Source organism: Beta vulgaris, chromosome 5, assembly GCF_026745355.1.
Source record: "Beta vulgaris subsp. vulgaris cultivar EL10 chromosome 5, EL10.2, whole genome shotgun sequence".
In the NCBI taxonomy this organism is placed as follows: domain Eukaryota; kingdom Viridiplantae; phylum Streptophyta; class Magnoliopsida; order Caryophyllales; family Amaranthaceae; genus Beta; species Beta vulgaris.
Genome location: NC_079206.1, coordinates 5,435,378 through 5,454,993, shown reverse-complemented (window position 1 = coordinate 5,454,993; position 19,616 = coordinate 5,435,378). Strand labels below are relative to the sequence as shown.

The 19,616-nt window shown below is 34.3% G+C and overlaps 2 protein-coding genes across 2 annotated transcripts; both read right to left on the bottom strand.

Moving 5' to 3' along the window:
* Window positions 1–2,689: 2,689 nt before the first annotated feature.
* On the bottom strand, window positions 2,690–10,411 carry LOC104892373 (glycerol-3-phosphate acyltransferase 5). The gene is made up of 2 exons (XM_010678292.4): window positions 9,289–10,411; window positions 2,690–3,864 (listed from the first exon to the last, which is right to left on the bottom strand). Exons 1-2 carry the CDS (start codon window positions 9,853–9,855, stop codon window positions 2,980–2,982), a joined length of 1,452 nt encoding a protein of 483 aa, XP_010676594.2. The 5' UTR covers window positions 9,856–10,411; the 3' UTR covers window positions 2,690–2,979.
* Window positions 10,412–12,971: 2,560 nt separating this feature from the next.
* LOC104892688 (geraniol 8-hydroxylase-like) lies at window positions 12,972–14,569 on the bottom strand. Its single transcript, XM_010678677.3, has 2 exons — window positions 13,673–14,569; window positions 12,972–13,577 (listed from the first exon to the last, which is right to left on the bottom strand). Exons 1-2 carry the CDS (start codon window positions 14,567–14,569, stop codon window positions 12,972–12,974), a joined length of 1,503 nt encoding a protein of 500 aa, XP_010676979.1.
* Between the last annotated feature and the right edge of the window lie 5,047 nt (window positions 14,570–19,616).

Here is a 19,616-nt window from a genome sequence, read left to right as displayed (position 1 = left end):
GGATCAAATTTGCAAGAACTTAGAAGAGTTTATAGTAGATGACATGAAATTTTTTCTTTCAAGAGCCATCACAATTGTATGCAGTTCTATAAGATGTACTCTAGAGTGAAAGGTTTTGGTGTACACCGTAAGAATCCAATTAGGAGCAAAGTGAACGGACACATTACATCTCAATTGGTTTGGTGCAATTGGGAGGGATTCCGATCAGTGAGCTATTTGGAGAGAAAGGACAGGAAGCACAAACATATACCTATCATACGATGCGGTTGTAAAACATTGATAAATTTCAAATAGGATCAAAACTCTGACACATGGCACGTGACATGGTTTATAAAAGAGCACGAGCACGAACTTGTTCAAATGAACCAAGTCCCTTTCATTAGGTACTTCAAATGTCTAATTGAACATATACAAATAGGATAATATTATATTGTTTTTTTAACTTTGCTCATTTCACTAAAAAAATTGTTATTTTGTTTTTAAAAAATTGCAGGAGCCAGAGAGAGGTTACTGAAGCCATTAAAATACAAATTAAGTCGTTAATGAACTCTGGGGTACGTCATTCCGTCACTATGAGCAATATAGCCCAAAAAGCTGGTGGGCTAAGGAAAGTGAGATTCTTAACTACTGATTTGTACAACATGTGCGGAAAGTTTTCAAAGGCAGAGATACGTGATGGAGACACCGAAACTATGGTTGCATAGTTGTTAGGGAAAAAATCATCGGACCTCGCTTTTTTTAGGTACATCGTGATGAGCAAGGTGGGATTGAAAATATAATCTGGTGCGATGGAATATGTCGTAACAACTAACAATTACAAGGCTTTCGAACAGTAATTGCATTTGACACAACTTACAAAGTCAATGCATATAGGAAACCCTTTGTTATCATCGTTGGGGTGAACCACCATAGGAGGACGGTTCAATTTGTAGTTGCATTGATTGCAAATGAAAAGGAAGAGACGTATAAGTGGGTGCTCCAACAGTTATTAGAGGATGGTGGAAATAATGTTCCATGCACTATTATTACTGATGGGGATAGGGCTATGGCGAATGCTATCAAGGTCGTACTCCCAAATGCTCATCACAGGTTATGTTTGTGGCACTTGATGCGGAACATCAAAGGTCATACCAACAAGCAGTGTAAAGTACAAGGGAAGGGGGTCAAATACACCAAAAGACAAAAAAACGGGGGATACAAAGCGTCAAAAGGAACAATGATTGTATAGTTCCTGAAATTTGTGCGCATGGGCAAGTTAACATACGTTAAATTGTTTTTGTAAAGGGTAATAATGGGCCATGACGGTTTATGTTGTTGTTTCCATATTGTTATGTGGACATAGTATTAGTCTTGTTGTCCCTTACAAATTCATTCTAAACTATAAAATATAGGGGTTTAGATTTAGTATTACCGTGTTTAACTAAGGTTCTACTACAATTTCCAAATACCTAACTTATACATGTTGTAGTTAACTTGTATATTAACAAAGTGTAATAAGGCTTAAAACTGATTTTTGGTCATTTACACAGTTTTGTTTGGGCATTGTCGAAATGTGGCTACCACATGGTAAACTCATTTAATGTACGCATTAATATGATATGACCAACCAATGGTAAGGTGTTGTCCAAATTACAACACTAACCACAACTTCTAAGCGAATTTTTACGGATAAATAGTTGTTATCTTCTACCTAAGGCAAGTAAAATAAACACCATTATAGCTTGCCAACTAAATAGCAAGCTCGACCTAGGTCGGCACCGGTAATTTCAGATTCATTTGTGGTCACACTGCACAAACACTGAGCAAATTTCAATTTCATGATCCTTAATTTCCTTCAAATTAAATCGAAAACTAAAGACCTTAATTGTCCACAAATTACCATGCTCGCTGTTAAATTGAGATTTGGAGGCATTGAAGAAGACGTTAATGAAGTTTAAATAATATGCACCAATTTTTTTATGAGGTACTATTTCGTATGTCATAAGGTCAAAGTTCATATACTATAATTTGTAAATCACAAAATCATATATTATAAGGTATAATTTTGTTATTCATACCTTTATAAAAAATCATATATTAAAAGGTACAATGTCATGTATTTTATTTTAGTATAACTGTATAAGTAATCATATATTAAAAGGTATATAATGTCATGTATTTTATTTTAGTATAACTGTATAAGTTCGTAAATCATACTTATATACCAAATCAGTTAACTGCCTAAATTAAAAATGCATAAATTAAGAACTACCTAACGTGGTACAATCATCAATTGGTGTAATACCTGATGTGGACAAATTCGTGGTTCTGATTATACGCTTTAATTTCTGTGGCCCATTTTGAAGAAGAATATTGTAAAAATTTCACCCAATATTCATATTTTAAACATGATTTCAGGAGCATTAGTACAACATCTGAGGTCTTCTAGACCTTTGGATGTTAGTATTCGATGGACCCTCGACGCCATTATCCATATTGCAAAAAGTTTCAGGTACTTTCATGTGGTTAAGGTTTCACGTTCAGAGGTAGGTCAGGCCTATCAAATTGCTTGTTGGTGGCAACGATATCATCGAGTTGCTACTTAAGTAGTTTTTGCTAACGGTTTCTTTTTGTTTTTCTTTCAGCTTGCTCTCTTTTCCTTTTATTGTACGCTATTTTTCTTTATATTGTACATTGCTTTGATGTCAAAAAAAAAAAAAAACATGATTTCAGTGCAGTGAAACCCATTAAACGGGGGAAGAGTCCCACATGTAGTATGAACAAACATGATCAAAACTTTCAATAGACTCAATTAGGAACTTTTTTTTTTCAAATTTATCTTCCTTTGGGACAAAACAAAATTTTAAATTTATACTCACTTAATCAGTGAACTGCTTATTGAATATGCTTAGTTCCTGTTCCCGTTAATTCCAGAGACAAAAAATCTGATAGTAAAATAAATGTGCAAGCACCGTGAAGTTTGTTATAATTAGCTATGTATTATGTAGGACATTTATCAACATTTGTAGCAACAGTACCGTCATTCCCTGCCAATAACCTATACTTATCCTTCCTAGTGAAGTTGGTACATCCGAACTTGAGAGTGGCAGCTAATAGTCTTTGCACATAATTTGCGACGTGAATTGATGTTTTACCATGGAAGCAAGTAGTCTCAATGGGAAGCTTATCTAAGAAAGTGAACTCATAAACCGACGTAGGATTCATAGCGAAGAAAACTGGATCCAAGGCCTTCCATCCCCTAGCAGTGGTTGCGTAGAATAATGGAGCCTTATAATTTATGGCAACGGGAACGATTTGATCAGTTAGTTCTGCAAAAAGACTACTAAACCTTAAGAGGAAAGGCTCACGGCATGTAGTTCCTTCAGGACAGATTATCAAGTCACCTTTTGCCAACTCTCGTTTTATCTTCTCTTCGTCGGTGTTGCGAATTCGAGATAGACGAATAGTTGGAATAGGTGCAAAGGCCTCACATATAGATGAGAGAGAGTAAGTGACGGCGGCGATCCTTCTTCTATTCAAGATGCTTGCGACAAATACGGGGTCGAAAAGAGTGCGATGGTTGCAGACAAAGAGGACACTGGTGGAGGAGGAAGGCGGCGGGGAGGTGGGTTCGCCTTTCACAATCATGCGAAGACCCATTATCTTTACCCCGTATTTAAGTGCCGACATTGGAAGCATTATGAAGGACACTATGCGGATGATTGCAAGCAGCATTCCAATGGGGAACCATAGTAAGATGAGGAGAGCTGTTACAGGTTTCGGGAGCTTAATAAGTCGACCATCATGAAAAATCACAGGAATTGGGAGGTTCGATCGGTCGTATTCTTCTAATGGCTTATGTACGAAAGGAGGATGGCATTTCTCCTGCAATAGTGGAAACACCGTGTTTTTTATTATACTTTTCTTCTAGCACATAAACAAAATAATGATCTTTATAACTTTGTTTCAAGCTAAGGTTTATTTTCAAATCCAAGTCGTCATGAAAGTTTTATTAATGCGTTATTATGAATATTGACTTGTTGATACATACCTCAAAAAGTGAAAAGTCGATGTGAATTTAAGCATGGGGTCCTATCACGCAATTAGTTGATGGTACAGTTACATCAAAAGGTCCTAATTGACGACTAGCACATAGAGCCAAAGCACATATAACAATAAGGAAAAATGATCAAAACATACCTTATAAAAACACTTTTTTTTAAAAAAAAACTGCTTTATATCACGTTTATTTTACAAAATTACCTTATAAGTGGAAAAACCTTACAAAGCACTACCAAAATGTAAAATAAACTAATCATGGTTAACTATTTCCTCCAATTATTCGTCTAATATAAGATTATGAAAATACTCCTTAATTGACCTGAACCACCCTCTTTGTTTATTCCCTCACAAGAGCATTTTTTCATCCCTTCCACATACCACAATCCCTTCTAGACTCGTTGAATTTTTTTTCACTTCCTCACTGTCAAATTCCTCACTGCAGTCATATTTTTTTTTACTTTCTTTCAATTACCCCAACCAGGTACACGAACATCAAATTGCATCTAAGTCATTAAGAGAAAGATACATATATTGCAAGTTGGGTTAAAAATGGAATTGCAGAGCAGCATTTAGTGGTTTTAATCAGCAAATTTCCAATATCACTCGTCTTTCCTATGTCTCTGATGAACTAGAGATATCTCTGTCTCCACTTGATCCAGATAATTGGGGTCCATCGTTAATATCTAGACGATAAGGCACAGTTGTGCACATGTTAGCCATCTATGTTTTCATTATAAGTAAGGGCTTAGAGCAATAACTCTGGCTTTCATAGTCATTAGTCATGAATGCAATTGCTTTTTCCCTTATGTTTAGAGAGCTGAGGATTGATGCTGAAATTCGTGGTATAAACTTATGGGAAGATTTCACTGAGGTGGCTTGAAAATTACCCTTACTACGTTGAGAGTCTCACCTTCAATAGTTACAATGAGGTAGCCTCGCAAAAGCTTTTGACTTGTTTTTTTTCATGCTATATATAGTAGATTACTTAACCCCTATTGCAAGAACCAAAAGTTTAAGTTCTCTGAATGTTTAAACGTGGGCAAAAGGATGCTAGTGGTAGTTACCATTGAAATGGTGGACGGGGGAGATTTTTGCTGTTTAGGGGTTGTTATAAGTCTATATGAACTACTAATGTAATCAGAAGACAAAGGGATGATGACGAGAGATATGCTACTGCTGTGAGAAATTGACAATGAGGAAGTGAAAAAAATTGCATTGATAGAGTCTAGAAGGCAACGAGATATGGTATGATGGGAATGTCGCTGCTCTGCAATTCAATGGTTGAAGGGATGAAAAATGCTACTGTGAGGGAATAAACAAAGATGGTGGTTAGGATCATTTAAAGGGTATTTTCGGAATCTTAAATTAGAGGATACTTGGAGGGAATAGTTAACCATGGTTAGTAAATGCTACATTTGGTAGTGCTTTTTAAAGGTTTTCCACTTATAAGTTATTTTTGTAAAATAAACGTGATATAAGGTAGTTTTTAAAAAAAAAAAAGTATCTTTAAAAGGTAGTTTCTAACAATATTTCCTAACAATAAAGAATAAAACACAAAATGTTAGAATTCGTGTTTTAGGGAGGAAGAAAGGAGAAAAGAGTGGAGTTAGTCATTGATGAGTTAGTGAGAGCTCGGAGAGCGTAGAGAGAAAGAGAAATGGAATGTGTATATCATTATATAAAAATTAAAAGTTAAGTATTAGATTATTATAACATACCTATTTATACTAATTACAATAGGTAACCAAACTAATGGTAAAATTACATCTAACAAACTAATTAGCAATACTACCAAATCTTAGACTCCAACCCACCCACCCACCCCCCCCCCCTCAAATTGGGAATGGTAGAACAAGTATTTCCAGTTTGAACTTTGAAAGTGAATAACCATTGATGTTGTTGTTGTATGAAATTGAAGAAAGAACCTTGCATCTGTGTGAACTTGGGAACTTGTAGTTCATCACCTACTAGAATGAACATGTAGAATAGGAACTTCATTTGTCGCATGAATATTACTTCAGCCTTACCATATACCACCAAGCATTAAATACCACGAGTCCATCAAAAAGAATATACTCCAAAATACCACAGTGCAGCAAACTTTTCTTAAAATAGAAAGCCAATATACTTTACAACTTCTTGTCCTCTGAACTAACCACCAATCAAAACCATATACACCATAACTCCAATGTAATATGTAAAACAAGCCCCCCTCAAGCTTGGAAGGACTACATAACATTCCAAGCTTGAAAAGAAAACCAGTCACTAAGGTGAACTGATACCATATGTGCCAAAGGGCAAGTGAAGTACTATGAGACAATTCATGTATAGAACCAAGAAAAGAAAATAAGAAGAGACTAAAAATGGAAGGAATAAAGATGGGAATGATAGGAAAAGAAGTAGAGTGAATATGGAAGGGAGAGATAAAGAAACAAAAAATATGAACCACTTTGGGTCTTTGAAAATGACTAGCTACAATGAGTCTCATAAAAAATGATCACAATGATCATAGAAAACACCATCTGTTAGGTCTTGAAGAGCAACCACTATGGGTGTAAAATTGACCATCTAATGGGTCACAACAAAACCTCCAATGGGCGACAAAGGACCAATATGGGTCGCAACAAAAAAAAAATGATCACTTGGATCTTGAAACAAACAAGCCTCTAAGGGCACAAAACACACCTGTATGGGTGAAATATAAAGAAGATAACCACTATGGGTTGGAGTTTAAAGTCATAAGACTATGAAATTTAGAATCTAACAACGTATGCTTTGAGAAAAAGAGATCACAATGAATCATTAAACAAAACAGATAAATGATCACTCAATAGGGATCACAGAGAAAATTTAGAAAAGACATTCAGTAGATAAACTGATTTTAGATGATTAAAAGAAGAATTTCAAAGAAAGAGAAGAAAAGCACAAAAAAAAAATTTGGAGAAAATATTGTAGTAGAGAAAGAAGATGAGGCAGGGAGAAATGAATCCATGTGAAGAATTAATCAAATGCACCAAACATCATTATCAAGGTGTCGACTCATGAACAATGAGCAAGAAACTACATATCCAAAAAAATACACCACAATTAATCCTCAACAAGACCATCAATAACCACAACAAAATCAACACAACAACAAATCCAAGAACAATAACCAGCAAAACAAAAACTAACTACCCAGTTCACACCAACAAAACAAAAAATATCAAGCATCAACATAATACATAATCTTTCAAATCACCAGGAACATCCAAAAAAAACCTCATATCCTCCAAAAATTAATGCATCAGAGTATCCACTCAAACTCATCAGATCTTAATCCAAGACCAACCAAATCGACCGAAAAACACCAGAAAAATTCACTAAAACACTCTCATATTCAGATGACTACCAAATAATCATCATCCAATAAACTATTACTCCAAAATAGGACTCCGATTTCCAAATTGCAATCAAGAATCAAAGTAATTTCTCAACAATTACGAAATTGCAAATCAACACAAAACAAATCTCTAACTTCAAGAAAACTCAAGATTCGGATATCAAACTAGTTGCGCCGGAGCAACTGTGTAGAGAACTGAGCAAAATCATTAATTCAGCGATGAGAACTTTGCAGATGAAATCTTGAAACAAAAACCAAGAACCAAACTTTGAATGCTTCGAATAAGAGAAGAGGAGATAGAAGCTGAAAATCGCGAGCAAAAAACAGCAAGCACAAATAAAATCACCACCAAGAACAACAATTTCTCCATACTAGTGGAAATAGGAGAGGATAATGATTTTAGGTTCGTGAATAAAAAATTACAGCAAAAGAACCCTAAAAATTGATCAAAACTTTGATGGGAAAAACTTTAGGGAAACTGAGAATATAAGATGAAATTTTGTGAATTAGGAAGAGAATTTGCGGAAGAAATTGAGCTAGGATTCATCCCGCTCTGATACCATGTTAGAATTCATGTTTTAGGGAGGAAGAAAGGATAAAAGAGTGAAGTCAGCCATTGATGGCTTCGAGAGAGCTCAAAGAGCGTAGAGAGAAAGAGAAATGCAATGTGTATATTAATCTGATGTAAAAATAATAAAAGTTAAGTATTAGAATATTACAACATGCCTATTTATACTAATTACAATAGGTAACCAAACTAATGTTAAAATTACATCATCTAACAAACTAACTAACAATACTACTAAATTCTTAACAATCTAACTAACAATAATAACCAAATCTTAAACTCCAACAAAAAACACTCTTGTTAATAAAGACATAATTAAGTCCATCAACACAAGAAAATCCCTCCTGAATTAACCCGTATCAAAAATTTATAGTTATATTAATTAGCATAGGTTAACACTAATAAATAAATCTACATCTTCTATTTTTTTTATCCATATGAGCCACGAAGGCAGTACATAGAAAAGGATGAGGATTCAAACCTGTGACCTATCTTTCACAACACCTCAATCTTAACCACTAAGCCAAGACATCTTTAATTTATCTTCTATCTATTTCAAACAAACTCAATTGGCTCATCGTTAATTTCCACAAAAGCATCTATGGGCACCACGATACATTCCCGCTTGCCTTGTAGACTACATCATCAGGACGAGGTAGCCACAAACCCTTAAAGACCTAGTCCATGTCTACACGAATCAAAATGTGGAGTGCGCGAACTACTTATAGCTTTATAAAGGAATCACGGGGACCTTACTAACGAGGAGATGTGCTCCTTTCATCATTTCTTTTTAATATAACAGATAGTATAAATAAATTTTATGATCTAATGATTGACATTTAATCACAATCTATTTGATGTAATAAGGTTCTCTTTCTTCAACAACTTTTCTTTAGAATAAAAAAAGGTATAAATTTAGTGAATAATGATGGGTTAAGTCAAAAAAACTTAAACACAGTGTGTTCCACTCAACAATATTGTAATTGATAGTTTAAAATGCAACGTGTCAAGCACATCATAACTCTTTCACCTCATATGCGTGTGATTGTCACTGTTTAATGCTAACAAAATATATTTGACAGTACTACTTGTTGTAATATGCAAATGTGATTCATCAAGTAGGTTAGTTTGGAGAAATTTTACTTGCCAGTTACCATGCAATGCCACGGAACACTAATCTAATTATAAATGCTTCGTTTGTAAGTGATACACTTTTCCTAAAAAGTTCCAATATAAAATAAAGAAGTGTATTACTTATATATAAATACGTAAGTTAACTTGGGGAAAAAAAACTAACCTCGCAATGTGATAAGAATGTGGTACCATTAGATCCCATCGAGCTCCCTAAGCCCAAGGAAGGCTTTTCATTCCCAAATAACTTGGAAACCCGATACGAGATCGACCCAACATTTCGAACCAAACCCGTGGCAAACCCGAAACGATTCGTGTCAAGCTCACTGCCAATAACTTCCTCAGCACCCAAATGTTCCTTCACAAACCTCTCCACCATCAACCTAGGGCTTTTAGTCACAACAACTCGTTTACCATATTGGTTAAAAATTCTCCAAGCATCCATATTCATATCATCCATATAAAACTTGGGAAGAACCGCCCTCCCAACATACTCTATGTCAGATATTCGGATCCCAGCAACCGCGATGAAAACGGTAAGCCTAAATCCAAAGTCCTGCATACCTAGTAAGTCCAACAAACGGATGACAGGCCAGAATAAGAGCAGCAAAGCAAAACGAATCGGACCCGAGGCTTCAAATGCGATCAGCATGAAGTATGGAAACGGGTCTGGATCCCTCACTAATATTCCTTCTACCTGTGCTACTACTGACCCCATCCCGAGTTTATTCATCTCAATGTGAACTCAATTTTGTGCCCAGCTGATTCACAATATTTGGTGATTAAAATGGAGGAAATTACCTAACTATTTGAGTAGTTGAAGGGGGATGGAGGCATGGTGAACCGACAGCTAGGTTGTTCAATATATAATATGATAAAACATCTTCTTTCTTATTTTTGACTTTCTATAAATGATTGTCGTCCTCCACAAACTTTCCACTCCTACTATTTCCTTAAATATTCATCTTTGTTTAATGTTTTCCATTGTCTCCCTCGTGGCCACTTCCTACTTCTATTCATATAGAAACATTGTATTAATCAATTTTTTTTGACTAATTATTTAGTATGAAAGATATCGTTGAATTTATCTAAATGTATGTTTGAAAATTAAATTTCTTTATAACTTTTAGCGAAATATATTAATAGTAGCTAAAAATAATCTGAAACTGAAAAGTTAATTGAAATTAATAAGATAAATTTAAAACTGATAAGATGTTAGAATGATAAACTAGCTGATTAGTTTAACTATTTGAAAAATTAGTTGCTTAAGTTGATAAATTATTTTTAGCAAAATTAGTAGTTGTTATCAAAATTTGAAAAAGGTTTCCAAAATTTCAGTCACCTGATTTTGAAAAGGTAAAAATTTTAACATGTCATTTATATCATTTTAACCATCTAAAATTTTGTTGAAGATATTTCTTAAACACTAGTGTTGTATTCATTGTTTTAATGATGACAAATAATATATTATTACGTCTAGAGTTAAGTGGTTTACTTAGAATTTATTTGTAGACTTAGATTTTCTTTGTTTTTAATCATTGTATATAAATTAGTTTATTTAACACACTTTGAACTTGATGAACATATTACGAATCTTTCTACAAATTATACAACATCCCTACACATTCAAATTATGCACTTTAAGACATTTAGATTTTCAGGCTTCACAATTGCTCATAATCTCGCAGACCCAAGCCACGGTATAATCCTGAGGGTCCTTAAATAAATTCTCTATTTTTATATTGAAGTTACTAACATTTGTTTCCTGATGTAGATCTTTAATATAAAATCGTTCTACTGTATATTCTAAACCTTTTTTCTTTCTTTTTATTTTTTTTATACATTATATTATGCTTGCTTGATTATTCTATGAATATTATATGAATGTCCAGCTTTGTTGATTTTATCACCAACGTGTTATTTATTACTAATCAAGACTTAAAGAACTGTTCTGACATTAATCAGATTAGATTGGACGACCTTCTAGGTTTTTCGTAATATTGATTGCATAATAACATATCACTAAAAAATAGTCTTTTATGTGTTTCCTAAATCAATCTAGACTAAATATTTTTAGGGTGCTTAAAACATTATGTGGTTATTCTATTGCATAAACATTGACTTGAATCTACTAGTAGAATAAATGCTTATTGTTGCGGTCATTAAGTGCCCTATTGCGGCGGTTTTGGACGTGCAACAATTAATGAGACAGCAATAGATAATAAATATATTGCTGCGGTTTCTGAGCAAAACCGCAACGATAGATATTTTTTTAATAATAAAAATTCAAGTATGTTGTTGCGGTTTCTTTCTGAAACCGCAGCAATATACGCGTGGCAGTTAAAAAAAAAAAAATTCATTACTCAAGGCGTAAATTTTTGGTAGTTATAATACATTTAGAATATAAATATTTTTAAATTCAAGGAGACAATTGCAGTAAAATAACACCACAAAAGTAATTAACCCAAACTGCCACATATTCAATAAAAATAATATTTTAGAAATCCTAATTACAAACCCTAATTACAAAATATAATTACAAAATATATTCACGCCTCTATTTTTGTTAACTCACGCAATATTTTACTCAATATTCACGCCCAAATAGATAATTAACAAAAAAAAAAAATAAAAAATGAAAGAAAAAAGGGTATGACGTTGAAGAGAAACAAATCTCATTCGAACGAACAGGAATGACCCGAACGACGAACATTGGTGGTGGAGACGAACGCCGACGGTGGAGACGAACGACGATGATGGAGAGATGCAAACGACGTAGTGCGGACTAACGACGACGGCGAATTACTCGAAACGCACATCTTAACATCGTCGATCGTCGTTATTGTGGGCGGTTTTACACGCTGCGAAAGACAGTTTTTCCGGCGGAATTATGGGAGAAAACGAAAGGCGGCAGAATTGTGGGCGAAAATGAGGAAGAAAAAGAGAGAGGAAGCTAGAGGAAGACAGTGGAAGCGAGATGAGAGAGAAGATGAGGGGAGGAAAGGAGAGGCGTGAGCGTGATACTGGTAAGAGGAGAGATAGAAATCCTAACTTATGAGAGGAGGCGTGATATTATGAGAGGAGGAAACACTAGAGGAATCTTTTTATAATTAATTTTAAAAGCCTATTGCTACGGTTTTTTGTAGGACTGCAACAATAGGTTCAAATAATATTATTTTAATATATTGCTGCGGTTTTAATAAAAAACCGCAGCCATATGTTTGGTCAAATAGTCAAAAAATTTGAAAAAAAATTCGTTTAAACCATATTGCTGCGATTTTCGGCCGAAACCGCAGCAATATGGTTATTTTATATTTTTCTTTTTATTTTTACGTGATATATTGCTGCGTATGTATAAAACCGCAGCAAACATCACCGCAGCAATAAGTAAATATTCTACTAGTGATTTATATGTAGTATTAGAGGCCAAAAATGGGTAACCTAGTTCATGACTGTGTTGTACCCTCACCCCTAAACTGCAATTTTTGGTTTATTTTGACCATTATCTATGGAGTCTAGACGAGAAAATCTATATTGGATAATTGCCTAATTTGTCCTTACGGTTTCTCAATATCCAATTAGGTTTATGATTCTTCCTCTAAAGAATTGTTGTCGACTTCAAAACGTTTTTAATACAAAAAACTTTCATAATAGAGTAGTCAAATATAACATGCGCTCATCCCGTACGTATAGGCGATATAAAAACACGCTTACAATAACCAATATAATAATATAGTAATTAATATAAAACTTTCAAATAAGAAAAATGCGAGAGGGAGGAATTATAATGTATGTACAGAACTGCACAAGTTTAATAGCTACTATTGATATTGCAGTAATAAATTAAACTTAGAAAATGCATGGAACTGCACGAAGTGTTTTTGCTTTCGCTAATGTGATTCCATATCTCTCTTCCATATCCATGTTGGCGGCCGAAACCCCAGCTTCCAGCTTCCAATCAAACCTATGAATGAGTGATCCTAGCACCAAATGAAGCATCCGAATCGCCAACGGCAAACCAAGACACATTCGACGGCCAGCACCGAAGGGAATCAGCTCAAAATCGTGACCCTTGAAATCAATCTCCGACCCCAGAAATCTCTCTGGTTCAAATGAATTGGGGTGTTTCCATGTATCAGGATCTCTACCTATTGCCCATACGTTTATGAGAAGCTCAGCTTTTTTGGGCACCGTGAAGCCGAAGATCATCACATCTGCATCAACTTTTCTTGGTGCTAATATTGGCACTGGTGGATGTAGTCTTAAAGTCTCTTTCACAACCGCTCTCAAGTATGGGAGTCGGAAAATGTGGGATTCATCTAGTGCGTTTCCTTTTCCGATGTTTTCTCGAAGCTCCGCTTGTGCTTTCTTAAGTTTTTCTGGCTTCTGGAGCAGTTCTGCCATTGCCCATTCAACGGTGCTTGACGATGTGTCGGTCCCTCCGATGAATACGTCCTACAAAAAGAGAAGATAAATGTTTAGCCAAATGACGAAAACGAAATTCGTATTTTCAGCAATATTTAGGAAAATATGGTTGGCGTAAGCTTTACCAAAAGAAGAAAAGGAATTTTCGATGTTTCAATTTTATGAGCTCCATCATTGTCGAAGCCTAGCAATACATCTAGAATGTCAATGTCTTGTAATGAATTTGATACCCTCTTCCCTTTTAGCCGTTGATCAATTAAGTTGTTGAATATATTAATGATTTTCTTCATATGGACACTCGCACGCCGCCTCCCACCTTGGAGATCTATCTTTCTGAGGATTGGGAAATAATTTGCAAAGTTGAGTTTGCCTGCTTCTTCCATTAGCGCTCGTATCGTCGTTTTAAACTCTCGAGCAAGTTCCGAATTCGGGTCACCCAGATCCTCAGAAAAGAAAGTGCAGGATAACAGATTCAATGAGGTGGTAAACACTGCTTGGCCAATGTCCACTGACAAACCTGATTCATTACATTTTTGGACATAAGCAATAAGATCATTCACCTTGTTTCTTCTAAGTCTTTCGCTCGAAACAAGTCTAGCAGTTGACAGAATGTGGACTGTGCAGAATTTACGGATGTTTCGCCATTGAGGTCCTACTGGCAACCAAACTGCTGAGTTTTCATTGTACCTTTCGGCATGAAAAACGTCTACTGTTCGCCTGTTGCAAAAGGAAATATCATGAGTTTTAAGGGCTTCTTTGGCCATGGAAGCTGAAGAAATGACGACTGTTTGAACTTGGCCGAGTTGGAGAGTCATCAGAGGTCCGTGTTTCTCGGCGAGTTGAGTCAACCCAACATGGGGCTTGTCGCCATGGCGTACTAAGTTGCCAAAGATGGGTATAGGCCAAGGACCAGGTGGTAAATTTTTTTTGTTTGATTCACTGCGTTTATTTGTAGCTGAAAGGAGGTGAATTGCAATCAATGATGGTAATACAAGATACAACACGAGGAACAGGTAATCCATGAATTCCTGCAGCTCTATGTTACGAGTATGTTGTGATCTGTTTATTTTGGATACTGGAGTATTTTTTTTTGTATTCATAGATGGGATACGTGGAGTTTATTGGTGTATATTACTAAATTGTTTTTCTTTTGACAGGAAAAAGTGAGCTATCATTACTGAATTAAATCATTGTTTACAAACTCTACAATGTCCAGGGGACTTTCCTCAAGCCAAACTAACATCTCATCTAACAACAAAGTCTGGTTGGCTAAATTGTTGGTCGTGACCTCCCACTACAATTTTTGTTGGAAAAACTTAATTTCTATTGTCATTCACATTTGTAATTTTCTTTTCATGTTTTTGAACAAGTCAATAGATGTTCACATATTGTTGTGCATATACATGTTATGTTTTATGCACATGTTATATTTTGATGATGAAAATTAATATAATATGTTGTAGCATGAAAGTATGTAACAGTTGCAACAGATGCATGAAGAAATAAATTGATAAACGAAGACTTTGAAGAAAAGAAAAATCAAGAATGAAGTTCTAGTTTATAATTTCTTAGAATAGTAACTTTAGATTAAAATGTAATATGCTTAGTAATATGCTATGTGCTAAATATAGAAATATAAAGTTAGTATAGTTATTATTTTCTTAGAGTTAAGAAAGTAAATAATTATATTAAAATTATATATCTATATGAGAGGAAATAAATTTTCGAAATCAGAAATAAAAAGGGATTAAGGAAAACGAGTTTTTAGAAGAAGATTTTGTAAAACCGAGTTTCTAAAAGATTTTGATAAAAACAAGTTTTTGAAATTTTTTTTAATAAAAATCAATTTTTGATAAAAACGAGTTTTTGAAAAGTTTTTAATAAAAATCAGTTTTTGATAAAAACGAGTTTTGAAAAAGATTTTAATAAAAATCAGGTTTTAATAAAACGAGTTTTTGAAAAAGATTTTGATAAAACCGTTTTTGATAAAACCGTGTGTTTAAACAAAAAGATTTTTATAAAACAAAATTTTATTAAAACATGTTTTCAGATTTTCTAAAAGGATTTGGAAAAATACTTTTTAGATGTAAACAGACTTTGAGTTGAAAAAGAAAATCTATGTGGAAAACTTATCTTTTTTAGTTTAAAAGATAAAGATAGAAAAATATAAAGTTTTATCCCTTAAATCAAGGATTAAAAGATAAAGATATTTTTAAGTGATTTTCGTCCTAAACAAGCCTATAAAAGGGAATCAGAATTCACTTTTAAATCTCACGTTTTCAGAGAAAAAATCGAGTCTATTAAAAGCTGAAAACTATTTCCTCCGGCACTGAGCATAGCACTGAGCTAGTTAGGTTTAAGTTACTATTTCACAATTGTAATTCCTCTATTTGCTTGACTAAGAAGCACATCATTGAGGATCGTTCTTTATTGTAACTTTTACATTATAGAGAGTGTCAACACATAGAGTTAAGTGTTGGGAGTCATTACTAGGGTTAGTAGTGAGGGGAATCGTATTGTATCAAGAGTTTGATATTTTAGGATTCAAAGAAATAAAAGAGTTTTTGTTTCTTGTGGATGTAGATCTCAGAGGTGAGATTGAACCACGTTATATCTTGTGTCTAATTGAGTATCTTTTAAGTTTATTATTAGCAAAAACGTAAATTAGCGATTTTCGAGTGTTTGGCTCAGAGCCTGGCACTGAGGCGTAAAAGGATTTTTGCAAAAAACGATTAGATTTCACCACTCAATTCAACCCCCCCTTCTTGAGTGTTCCCTTGGGTTCCAACACATATCTTGATATAAATTCATTGTCATGAAATTACTCAAAATCCCCCAACTATCATGTAAATGTATTATTATACCCTTGTATGCTTTTACAACTCTCCCTCCACCACCACCTAAAATCAACAACCACAAATCTCTACCTTCAATCCACCGACCATTACCACCGCTGACAACAATGTCTTCCGTTCCGGCAACGTAATTTTTTTCGGCAAGTTAATTTTTTAAAAAAACTACATCCATAGGCTAACGTGTGGCCTGGACGTTGTGTCCATGCACACACGTTAACGTTAGGCCCAGCCCAACCCTGAGGGATGTTTGAAGGGGCAAAGGCCAAGGGACCAAGGCTAAAAGGGGTCCAATCCTCTAAGTTTTAAAATAAAATAAACTAGGAAGAAAAAAACTAATTAATCACCCACAAGTCACGCGTCTTTGTCTAACGTTTCTTCAGCGTTCACCAAACTGAACAAACTCCTCGTCTTCTCCTTCTCTTCGATTCTACTTCTTCACTCCTTCTCTCTCTTTCCAAAATCCACATTAAATTCTTCTTTTAATTTCCAAATTTTTTTTATAATCTCCATTAGACTCATTGAAATTTTGCATATTTCCCAAAAAATTAGCTGTTAAATTTCCCTTAAATGTGGTAACGGGAATTTTTTCTACAATTTAAATAGGGAAGAATTGGATTTTTATAATGCAATACTCATAAGATTTAGTCTTAATCAAGTCAGTTATCAAGATATCATGAAATTAAGAATATGATTAAGGTTTTTGGGAATTTTTTCGTTTCCGATTTGGTTGAGTTCAAATTCTGATTTCTAATTTTTGATTTCTATACTGACGCCTCATTGGTGGTTGCTACCGTGCCGGCTTGCCTCCTGCCGGAGCCCATCGCAATCGTCGGTGGTTGCTGGCTTGTTGTCCTGCGGCTGCTCTGTTCGCGATGCCCCACTGCCGCACCGCCTGCCGGCTGCCGGATTATCTTCTCGCATGCTTGTTCAAGGTGTTGTGATTCCTTTCTATTGTCTGTAATATGATTTTAGTATTCTCAATCATGTCAAACTGATTTTTTAATTTCTGGGTTTTATTTATTTTATTTGCAAATTACAATGTTGCCTAAAAAACATTTATCTGGAAGTGAAAAAAAGAAAAAAAAAAGTATTTTTTAAAGGGGCCCAATCTACTATTTTGCCTAGGGCCCTAAAAAGATCAGGACCGGGCCTGGTTAACGTTTGGCCTAGACGTTGCATCCATGGACACAACGTCCAAGCCAGATGTTGTGTTCGCGGATACAACTTCTTGGACAAACATGGTGTCCATGGACACAACTTTCATGACACACGTTGGATATTGAACAGTTTTAGAACATGCTGCTTTTAGAACCTGAATCAGAGGTTGGACAGTTCTAAAAGCAGTTTTAAAAGCAGGTTCTATAAGTAGAGGTTCTTATGAGGTTGGACAGTTTTAAAAGCAGTTTTAAAGAAGCAACTTCCATGACACATGTTGGAAATTGAACAAAGGTTCTAAAAGCAGTTTTAAAATTGCTTTTAGAACATGTTTCTCCAAAATTTATATTTCCACCGTTCCATAATAAGTGAAACACTTACTATTTTAGAACATTTCAAAATAAGTGAAACATACCTTAAATGGAAAAAAGAAAGTTATAAAATGACAAGAATACCCATCACAAACTTGTGTGGTTTGCTTTTCTCTCTCCTCCTTTCGATAATGAAAAGGGTATTTTATGACTTTTTGGTTTTTGAAAGTGATGTTTATTAAATCTTGTGTTCAATCCCTATGTTTCACTTATTATGGAACGGAGGAAGTATGAGGTTATTACTTTCAAAATTTAGGCTTTACACAGGAAGATTCATATTTTGAAGAAGACCTGCCATATGACCGGAATTTCGAAAAAAGATCATATAAGTGTACTTGTAAATTTGTTACCATGAGTAGCAAGTTTTCATTTCACAATCGGCGTTTTGAATTGTTTTTTTAGATATTGTAAGGGGCTAAGGGCTAGTGCGGAAGTGTGTAACAAGAAAACAACATAAACAAACTAGTTTTAGAGTTCGTGTGGGCACCGATTATTTTTGACGTGCAAATTTTTTAATTAATTGTCTTTAGGTGTAATAACAAACTAAATATACTTTCATATATGCTCTCTTTGTCTTTTATTATTATAGGATGTTTCTTTTTTGTGGCGGAATTATATCAATTAATATGTTATTACAATAAAAAAAACTTCATGCTTTGGCAATTCTACAGAGTGCTCCTAGTACTCTTGAAAAGTTCCTCCTTGATTTTAAGTAGGTAAGATGAAAAATACTATTGAGATGGCCTCTTGGAGTATAACCAACTACGTTTGTACGCCAAACTTCTCGGTATGAAGGGGGGACGGTAAGGGGAACCTTGTCCATTGGTTTGGTCACATACCATAAAGTCATGAGGTCATACTTTACCTCTAGAACAAGCCTTGCTTCAATTTGTTTTGGCTTAGCGTAACTTATATATGCTGGACTCAACTTAATTAGTTTATGCTGTATTTTAATTAATTTTGCTAAACTTAAATTTTTTTAAGGTTATTTTGGCTAAAGCTTGTTTTAATAAATTGAAGAGACAGAGCATAAATATTTATGTGCATAATACATATATCATCTTACTAGGGTATAAATGATCACTTGAGGCTCCTAAGATAAAAAACTAGATACTAAATAATAAAGTGGAAACAAATGAATTGTATAAATTATGCAAAACTTCCCCCCGCCACACACAGACCGTTCTATTCATCTTATCAAAATGAGTTTCAACAAAAAATCAGTTTAGTTAAGAAAAAATAAGTTAAATTCAACATAAATCTACTTTAAGTTTGAGCAAAAATAAGTCAAGTTCAACAAATTATAATTGGATTAATAATGTATAAGTTTATCCAAATAAATTAACTTCAACAAAAATAAACTCAATAAAATTAAGTTGAGCACTTACCCATAAAAAAATTAATAAATTTAATAAAAATAAGTTCAGCAAAAATATGATACCATGAAAAAAAAAATTCCGATGAACAAAAATATACAAACTCATCGAAAATATATTCAATAAAAATAAGTTCATTGGAAAAAATGTTAATTAAGCAAAAATTTCAAGAGAACTATATATATTTAATATTTCTTAGACAAAGCATATGTTTGTGTGGTTAGCGCGTTCTATATCCGTTTGCTCTTCTTCACATAAGAATGTATCTTGAACAGTACGGAATTCCATAACATGATATGCTACCATGAACGC

Coding starts and splice junctions, on each gene's coding strand:
- LOC104892688 (XM_010678677.3), bottom strand. CDS start 14,569: ATGGATTACCTGTTCCTCGTGTTGTATCTTGTATTACCATCATTGATT. Junction 13,578..13,672: donor AAATTCCTTTTCTTCTTTTG/GTAAAGCTTACG, acceptor CTCTTTTTGTAG/GACGTATTCATCGGAGGGAC.
- LOC104892373 (XM_010678292.4), bottom strand. CDS start 9,855: ATGAATAAACTCGGGATGGGGTCAGTAGTAGCACAGGTAGAAGGAATA. Junction 3,865..9,288: donor CATTCTTATCACATTGCGAG/GTTAGTTTTTTT, acceptor CCACTATTGCAG/GAGAAATGCCATCCTCCTTT.